The 9597-nt window shown below is 40.5% G+C and overlaps 1 protein-coding gene across 1 annotated transcript; it reads left to right on the top strand.

Moving 5' to 3' along the window:
* The first annotated feature begins 3689 nt into the window (after nt 1-3689).
* On the top strand, nt 3690-8789 carry spcs3 (signal peptidase complex subunit 3). Its single transcript, XM_026303910.2, has 5 exons — nt 3690-3955; nt 4796-4869; nt 6838-6914; nt 7340-7455; nt 8506-8789. The coding sequence occupies exons 1-5, from the start codon at nt 3813-3815 to the stop codon at nt 8636-8638; spliced, it is 543 nt and encodes a 180-aa protein (XP_026159695.1). The 5' UTR covers nt 3690-3812; the 3' UTR covers nt 8639-8789.
* Nucleotides 8790-9597: the final 808 nt, after the last annotated feature.

Genomic DNA, 9597 nt, shown 5'->3' with positions numbered 1-9597 from the left:
TCAGTCACAGCAGACATTTCAATTCAGTTCAATTCAATTTTATTTGTATAGCGCCAAATCACAATACAAATCATCTCAAGGCACTTTACAAAAACTAAAACTAAAAACCCAACAATTCCCTTATGAGCAAGCACTTGGCGACAGTGGAGAGGAAAAAACTCCCTTTAACGGAAGAAAAAAACCTCCAGCAGAACCGGGCTCAGTTTGGGCGGCCATCTGCCTCGACCGGTTGGGGTGAGTGGATAGAGCAGAGAGAAAAGAACAGCAACAATAAACAACAAATAGACACTGCAAGTTGGTGGGGCCAGTAACTGCACATCAGCGATAAACAGCTCCAGGACCAGGGACACCTGCAGAAGGTACAGAGAGAGAGAGAGAGAGAGAGGGAGGGAGAGAGCACAAACTAGGGGAGAGAGAGAGCACAAGGTTAGTAACATTCAATGGTGGAATATACATGAGGTGGGAGAGGGGGGGGGGGGGGGGGGGGGGTTAGGGTAGGGGAGCTCAGTGCACCGATGGTCCTCGGGCAGTCTAGGCCTATAGCAGCATAACTAACTAAGGGATGGTTCAGGGTTGCCTGAAGCCAGCCCTAACTATATGCTTTGTCAAAGAGGAAGGTTTTAAGTCTAGCCTTAAAAGTACAGAGAGTGTCTGCCTCCTGAACCCAGGCTGAGAGCTGGTTCCACAGGAGAGGAGCTTGATAGCTAAAGGCTCTGCCTCCCATTCTGCTTTTGAGAACTCTGGGAACCACAAGTAGGCCTGCACTCTGAGAGCGAAGTGGTCTATTGGGATAATATGGTACTATGAGGTCTTTAAGGTATGAAGGAGCTTGATTATGAAGGGATTTGTATGTGAGAAGAAGGATTTTAAATTCTATTCTGTATTTTACAGGGAGCCAATGAAGAGAAGCCAATATAGGAGAAATATGATCTCTCTTGCTAGTTCCTGTCAGGACTCTGGCTGCGGCATTCTGGATTAATTGGAGGCTTTTTATTAAGATATTAGGACATCCAGATAGTAATGAGTTACAGTAATCTAGCCTTGAGGAAACAAATGCATGGACTAGTTTTTCTGCATCATTTTGAGACAGGATGTTCCTAATTTTGGAAATGTTGCGCAGGTGAAAGAATGCAGTTCTAGAAATTTGTTTTATGTGTGAGTTAAAGGACATGTCCTGGTCAAAAATAACTCCAAAGTTTACATTTCTTGCTTATTAAAATTTAGTTCAGACAGGGGTTGAAATCTGTCTCTGAGCTGTATGTTTGGTGATGCTACATATGCTCCTGGGGTCCCAACATTCTTCTTTCTAATTCTGTGAGGCTTTGACTTGGCACCAAGTTTATGCCAGGTGGCTTCATTCTGACCAATTCCCACTTTCGAATGTTCTGGGAAAGACACTGTATCATACAGGTTCATTGTAGCATTTTGGTCACCATAGCATTTATTACTAATAGGTTTGCTTTCTTACCACTAGGTCGGGACAGGAATGTGTCGTGAAGTCCTTTTTCATAATCCAGAGCGAGAATCTTCATTTGTAGCACGCTGATTTCCTGAAGATATATCCGGCACAATAAATTCGTCGTGTTTTTTTCCCCCAGACATGTTGAAAATAAACATGGCCATAGTCACTCAGTAGGCCAGTTTCTTGATAAAAGTAAAAATCGCTCACTAAAATCTCAAGCCTGATTAAAAAAAGACTAAAAATAATGCTAAAAAATGTATTAGAAAATCATTCAGTAAAATGAGAAGGACTAAAAGCAAAGTAAAGCTGGCAGAGGCAGAAAAGCATCTGCACTCTATAGAAGAAGGCCAGCACGGTCGCTTGGTGGTTAGCAATATTGCCTCACAGCAAGAAGGTTCCTGGTTCGAAACCCAGCAGGGGTGGAGTTTGCATGTTCTCCCTGTGCTTGTGTACAGGGACGTACTCTGGTTTCCTCCCACAGTCGAAAAACATGTGTCAGGTTGATTGGTGACTCTAAATTGCCCATAGGAGTGAAACTGATTGTCTCTATGTGGCCCTGTGATGGACTGGTGACCTGTCCAGGTTGTACCCCTGCCTTTTACCTAAAGAGAGCTGGGATAGGCTCCGGCAGATCCCCATGACCTTAAACAGGTGGGTATGTTGGCCAAAAATGGCCGCACACACAGTGTTTAAACATATACACTGCCCTCCAAAAGTATTGGAACAATGAGGACAATTCCTTTATTTTTGCTGTAGACTGAAAACATTTGCGTTTGACATCAAAAGATGAATATGAGACAAGAAATCAACATTTCAGCTTTTATTTCCAGGTATTTACACCAGGACCTGATACACATCTTTTGTTTGAATCCACCCATTTTTCATTTGAGCAAAAGCATTGGAACATGTGACTGACAGGTGTGTTTTGTTGGCCACGCGTATCCTATTACATTGACTGTTCAAACAATACAATAAATAGTGCTGAATGTCTATGCTCAGTTTCAGATTTGGGTTTTGCCTGTGTAGACTGCATTTATAGTTAGAGGTGTAACCAACATGAAAACCACAGAGCTGTCTATGGGTGAAAATTGTGAAGCAGAGAGAAGATGGAAAAATCAATCAGAGCCATTGCACAAACATTGGCTATAGTCAGTGTAACCATTTGGAATGTCCTGAAGAAGAAAGAAACCACTGGTGTACCAAGTAACAGACTTTGAATGAGTAGACCAAGGAAGACAGCAGCAGTTGACGACAGAAACGTGACAGCTGTAAAGAAAGACACTAAACCAACTGTTAGTGACATCAACAACAACCTCTAGAGGGCAGTATTGAAGGTATTACAATCTACTGTTCCCAGAACACTTCATGAACAAAAGAACAGAGGCTGCATCAGAAGATGCAAACCACTCATTAGCAAGAAGTATAGGAAGACTAGGCTGGAAAAGTACAGACAAGCCTAAAAAATTCTGAGACAAACTTTTATGGACTGATGACTGATGAGACAAAGATGAACCTTTACCAAAGTGATGGAAAGGCCAAAGTTTGGAGAAGGAAAGGATCTGCTCATGATCCCAAACATACAAACTCATCTGCAAAACACAGTCGAGGTAATGTCATGGCTTGGGCTTATATGGCTTCTTCTGGGACGGGCTCATTAATCTTCAATGACAGTTTTTATGATCAACCAGTCAGTGTAAGGACAGGGATCTCTCCTCACATGTACAGCTTGGATTTACCATCCATTCTGCAGTCCTTTATTACACTAGCACTATATGGGGCCTATTAGAACAACCAATAGACTCTCTATGGCAGGGATTCCAGACCCCAATAGCCTGCTGTTAAAAGAGTGTGCTAAGTGTTAAATGAATGGAAATAAAAAACCGGGGACCGTGCTGCAACCGTGTGCCATAGACGTGAACATGTGACACGTTCTGTTTTTCAATTTGTTTTAAATAAAGTTTGTCTTCTTCCGCATTTAAAGTCTTTCCTGCATGTCAAGTTAACGCGGATTCACATAAAACTGAATGAAATATAAACTTCGGCTTTGCAATAACATATTCTTTAACATTGTATTTCTTTCTCACAGCAAAATCTTTGGAGCTGTGTTTTAACAAGCCACAGACAATATTACAGAATTCTGTCCAAAACCAATGATGATGATGACCATCTATAAAACACAGGTGACCGTGCTTTTATTTTGAAACGCGGGAACAGGAAGTACATTCTTATTCTGAAAACCTGACTTGACTCTTGTGGATGCAGCAGCTAGCTGCTTGTTACACATATTTACCTGTGGAGTAGCGGTTCTTGTCTTGTTTTTGGACGTGTGGCTGGTATTTAATATTTAAGGATGAACACGGTTCTGTCCCGAGCTAACTCTCTGTTCGCCTTCTCCCTGAGCGTCATGGCTGCTCTTACCTTCGGCTGTTTCATCACGACGGCTTTCAAAGACAGAAGAGTTCCCGTGGACATCCGCGTTTCTAAAGTCATGCTGTAAGGTCCCCGTTGTTTCATTCTAACCTTGTATGCTTACTATAATGATGTTACAGGTATGTCACATTCAGTACCGATGCTTTGAAGCTAACATTACAGCTTGTATCCACGGTCAATGAGCAGCTGGTCCTGGTGTTTTTTAGATGCACAGCCAGATGGGCCTTCTTCCTGCTGTTTGGGTCCATGCTGGACTAATGTTTTATGGACTAGAATACCTGGCTGCAGTTCTGCCAAGGTGTGTCAGCCTTAATGCAGCTCTAAGTAGAGCGATGGGCATTTTAACTAAGTTAGGTTTTTGAATGTCTCACACCTGCAGCTAATGATTTTTATGACGAGCTGACGACGCTCCTGTTGTCCGGTTAAAGCTCCAGCACAGGTTTATTTTATGTATCATTTCTCTGCCTTGTTGACACCTTATAACCACACCTGTCAACATGCCCGTTTATCCCGGGAGTCCGCCGTATTTCATACCCGTCTCCCACCCCCCTTCCCGTTTTATTTCTCCCGGTAAACTCCCGTAGTTTGTGTGACCCAAACCTATCATATGAATAATGTCATCAATATGTTATTACGAGGCTGTCCAGTTGCACAGTATTGTATGAAACACATCACATAATCGACACGTCATACAAACTTCAACGTATTGGTGTCCTCAACCTGGCAACCCAGTTGCGCAGTTGATATCTGCGCAGGTAGTAGACGCGGGAAGTTGAATAAAGCATCACAGGTAGAAATTGGAGGAGACGACTCAGGTGGTGCTACAGCGAAAAATAAATAAACAAACAACCAACCAAGTCTTTCCTCAAACCTCACTCTTCCTGTTTCTTCTTTCTCTAACAGGAAGAACGTTGATGACTTCACAGGACCTAGAGAGCGCAGTGATCTGGGTTTCATCACCTTTGACCTCTCAGCTGATATCCTTTAGACAGTTGCATGTCTAGAGTATAGTACATGTACATTTATAGCGCATATCAAGGGGCAGACTGAAACATGAATTGAGTCCATCCCAGTCTCTGTAAATGCAAACTAAGAGGCTGCTGATGTAACAGGAAGTCGACTAGGTCTGTTCATCTGGGATGAAAATAATCTAGATTATTAGAATATATTGAGCATAATGGGGTATTAAAATGTTGATAGACCATAAGATATATGCAGAAGTCACACAGCTTGATTAAAATGTTTGCACAGAATTATTGGTGTGGAAACGGAGCCCAGGCTTGGGGGTCTATGTATGTGCAGGGCACAAACCACAGGTAGCACGAATCAACAGAACACCTGTTGGCTTGTTTAGAGCAATAGTGGTGGAGAAACAGGTGGATGGTTGCCATGCACTATTGTTGCTGTGTGCATCGCCAAGAGAAGTAATGACATCTTTTATTAAATTTTATTAGTATAATATTATTGCTGGTCATGTTGACCATCCAGGTCAGGCCACAGGGAAATGTGCTGGGGCTCCCATGGTCTGTCCGCCATATGAAATGTTTGCCTACTCCTAAAAGGGGCAATTTGAGACCCTTTTTAAGGGTGCTCAAGCACACGTAAAAAAAAAAAATTTAAACTCATTAGGCCTATTATTAACAGTAAATTTTGCAAATGAGTTAATTTTGCAAGCCTGCCTTGTAGTCCACCAAATGTGTAAAAGTAATCATTTTTAAAAACAATGAAGACTTCAGGGATATATGGTTCCAATCTATGTAAAATAAAACCAAAGAATCTTCAAATCTAATCTGTACTGGATACTAATAAAGAGAGCCAGTACATCAGCAAGAGGACATTTAATCAGATCTGCTTATTTATTGGGCATATAGGGCCCTGTTTTATTAAAGGGAGCTCAACAAGCGACACATATGTAATATTACTGTAGAACAGCTTTGTTGGCACCGTCATGATCAACAACACGTCAGCCCCCCATCTGGTTTCCTCACCAACATCACTTCCACCTTCCCCCAGCACACGAGTTCCACACGCTCTTGTCCAAGCAGCTGTCCAGCCAACAGAACACTGACAGAGATATCACAAACATGCATATGTCACACCACCCGTTTCTAAAAGGAACATAACACTTTTTACCATGCAGCATTTTACATCAAGGAAGTTAACAGTGGGTGGATCAGGTATTGCTTGGTATCAACTGTGTGACAATGGTAAGAGATGTAGTTTCTAAAAATAGACCAGAAACGAAACAAATGTAGGGGAATGAAATAGATCCTGATAGTACTCCACGCGAGGTGGTTGCTAAAGAAGATGCTTATCTGTTTTGGAGACCTCTCATTGAGTGTCAGTTCAAGGTGGTCTGAGGTGGAGAGATCTAAAAGAATTAAAGTAATATGTGAGTCTAACAGCAGGGATGAATCTTTTGTTCTCCTCTCTGGACTCTGGACCTTATATAAACATGGTTGAGAAATCAGGAATCTTGGACAAAAGCAAAAACTTTGAGATTGGCCAGGAGAGAAGAGAGATCTGAGATTATATGCTGTCAGTTTGGTTAAATAAAAAAAAATCTTAGGAAATGTGCATGTCAGTAGTTTCTTGAGGACAATTTGTGATCTTAGAGTGGAATACACCATTTAATGATATAAATAGGACTGTGTTCCTGCATGGAAGGGTATCATGTAAAAGAATGTCCTGAAATATGCAGTGCATATACATACGTTTCAGTAACCAAGGTTACAGTGGAGATTTTGGACAAGCTGATTTATTCAATTTCATGTCCTGAGAATTGTGGTACAACTAAACCCACTTACATCTGAAGACATACGAACACATTTATAAATCCCCGGAGGACAATTCAGATATGAGTATTTAAGACAGACAAGAACTCAACCAGTTTTGGTTCCTACGGGTAAATGTTTGTACTCTTGTTGTTCCTTAACTCTCCCTACATTTGCAGCCGATTTTTGACTGGAACGTTAAACAGCTGTTTCTCTATCTGTCTGCAGAGTATGCTACAAAAAGTAATGTAAGCCATATTCAGCACGCACACACACACACACACACATACTGACGTTAAGACTGATGCACAGGCATATTACTGGCCATTTATGAAGAAATGCAGTTCTGAGTGAGGGATTTGAGTGTGAATGTGCTTATATACAGCATGTGCATCAGACTAAAACTGCAGTGATTAGTAGATTCATATCAAAAGAAAATTAACAGCAATTATAATTCTTTTTCATGCAACTTGTTCTCAAACTTGTCAAATTGGATGTTTTAACTAATACACATTATTGCAACAGGTCAATAATTTTATTCTATCATTTTGATTTATCTATTAGCATGGCTGTTTGTCCATTATGACCCTGTATCATTTATCTTTTTTTTGATCATTGCCACTGACATAATCTGATGGAATTAATCTTAATTTTGTGTGTGTGTGTGTGTCAGTCTCTGAACCAGGTGGTGTTGTGGGATAAGATTGTCCTTCGAGGTGAAAATACCAAACTAAACCTCAGAGACATGAAGTCCAAATACTTCTTCTTTGATGACGGGAATGGACTCAGGTTAGACACACACGGGCAGCTACTAGTGTACATTTCATGGCAAATCTGCCAATTAGGTTATGATATTTCATATGTACAAGTAGAAATTTGACTCAGAAATGATGCTAGGTGAAATGTCGGATGGTGTCAAAGGCACCATGATTAAGAAGTACTTCTCTTTCTTTTTTTTGCTGTTTCATACTACACTACAGTTTAGAGACAAATGTACTTATCGCCTTAACTACCTTTCTGTTGGTTGCTGAATGCTTTGGTAAATGGTCTTATACTTGTATACCACTTTGCTCCACTCATGTGCTCTTCAAGAGCTTTTAAACTATTTTTCCATTAGTGCACACAATCAATGGAAAAGCCACTGGGGGCAATTTAGAGTCCAGTGGACACTTGGACATGTGAACCGAGATCAAACTAAAACTAGCTGTAAACTAGCCGTGGAAAAACAACAGGAAAAAGAACAGCAACACATTCATGTATTGTACTGTACTTAGATGTGAAAGGTGTGAAATGTTAGCTATTGGGAGTGTAGTGATATGGGTGTAACATTGTGAGCTGAGTTAGTTGCAATGACAACATTGTTGGAGATGGACAGAGCTCTTCTCCAGACTCTTTGTTTGTTGTTGTTTTACATTGTTTTAAATTGTTTTACTTTTTTTGTTTGTTGTTTAAATGAAGAGATATCTTCAAAATAAACAGGAAATAACACTCTGGAGATATCTAGAATCTGACTCATGGCAACTGGACTTCTTGTAGTTAGGTCGAACATGTTTCACCACTAAGCAAGTAGCTTCTTCAGTCTAAGGGGACGCTGGTAGGAATCTCAAATTTAGCCTTAATAGGCTTGTTAGGTGGACAGTGGAAATGAGCACAGGTGTGGGCTCCTGATCAGTACGATGAAGTACATGTTTAAAATACCAGACATATCCCTGTGTAAAGCTTGAGAATAAAATGAAAAAATCTCACAGGTTAATTTTTTTGTGGGCTATATCTTAACTTTGTACATGTTCCCTGTAATGTGACATGTTGACTAATTGTGGTGTCTGTCTATGTTTCCAGAGCCAATAAGAACATCACTCTGACACTGTCTTGGAACGTTGTTCCCAATGCTGGAATCCTGCCTCTAGTGGCTGGAAGTGGACATTTCAGCCTCCCTTTCCCAGATGCTTACGAGACCACCAAGAGCTATTAGACTGATGAAGACATCCCATGCAGTCAGATTTATACTGTACCACACACGCACACACAGACACACACTGATGAAGCAAAAGCTCAAACAAGACACTGGTGTTTCTTCATACATGTAAATGTACATTGGTTTGTAATAAAAGTTCAGATTGGAACATCTGTGTTTTTGTGAGTTTTTAAAAGTATGAATAAGCAAACCAAACATGGAGCTTGGAACTTAATCTGGGCCTGATTAAACAAGTCATAGTAACAGCTTCTGCCTTTAAAATCTGCTGTGTATCATGTAGTTTTCCTATTTATTGCAGCAGCCACTTTGAGCTGCTTGTAGGTGAAATATATAGAGTCCTGATTTGAGGTGGAAAAGCAGCTTGCTAGTTTATAATTTGTTTTTTTTTTAAGCTTGTGATGTTTCAGTATTAAAGCCTGCACTAAATCTGACATGATGCTTGCAACGTAAAGGCTATCAAAATCCAGATGTCTTAGGGTCGAACTGTACCTGTTATTATACCTGTTATTACTTGCATCCATCATGTCTGTAAAGATTCTCATTCGTCCAGGTGAACTTAACTAGAAGCTGCTGATGGCAGCTGGACTTCTAGTAGTTAGGTCAAAACATTTCACCACTAATCAAGTGGCTTCTTCAGTCTAAAGTAAATGCTGGTTAAAGATCTCAAATTTATTCTCCAATTTGGTTTCACTCCAACCCTTAGCCTGAATAGGCTTGTTAGGTGGATTTTATTACAGCCATAGAATCTTTGCAACAATGACTTATCTGATACAGAAGCAGAAGAACTCCAGTTGAAAGTCGCAGCAGACACCGTGTTGCAAAGTGCGTATGTCACTCAGAACACAAGACAAAATAACCAAAACAGAATGGCAACATCATTTTTTCTCAATTACATTGTTTTTGTCATGATTTGGTGCCAAAATCAAAATTAGATTAATTACACTGCTCTAAACCCA

This window comes from Mastacembelus armatus, chromosome 1 (assembly GCF_900324485.2).
Source record: "Mastacembelus armatus chromosome 1, fMasArm1.2, whole genome shotgun sequence".
NCBI lineage: Eukaryota > Metazoa > Chordata > Actinopteri > Synbranchiformes > Mastacembelidae > Mastacembelus > Mastacembelus armatus.
This window is presented reverse-complemented; position numbering and strand designations above follow the sequence as displayed.

Excerpts from the sequence above, each read along its gene's own strand:
- spcs3 (XM_026303910.2), top strand. The coding sequence starts at position 3,813 with ATGAACACGGTTCTGTCCCGAGCTAACTCTCTGTTCGCCTTCTCCCTG. Across the intron at positions 3,956-4,795 it reads CGCGTTTCTAAAGTCATGCT|GAAGAACGTTGATGACTTCA; the intron begins GTAAGGTCCCCG and ends TTTCTCTAACAG. Across the intron at positions 7,456-8,505 it reads GATGACGGGAATGGACTCAG|AGCCAATAAGAACATCACTC; the intron begins GTTAGACACACA and ends CTATGTTTCCAG.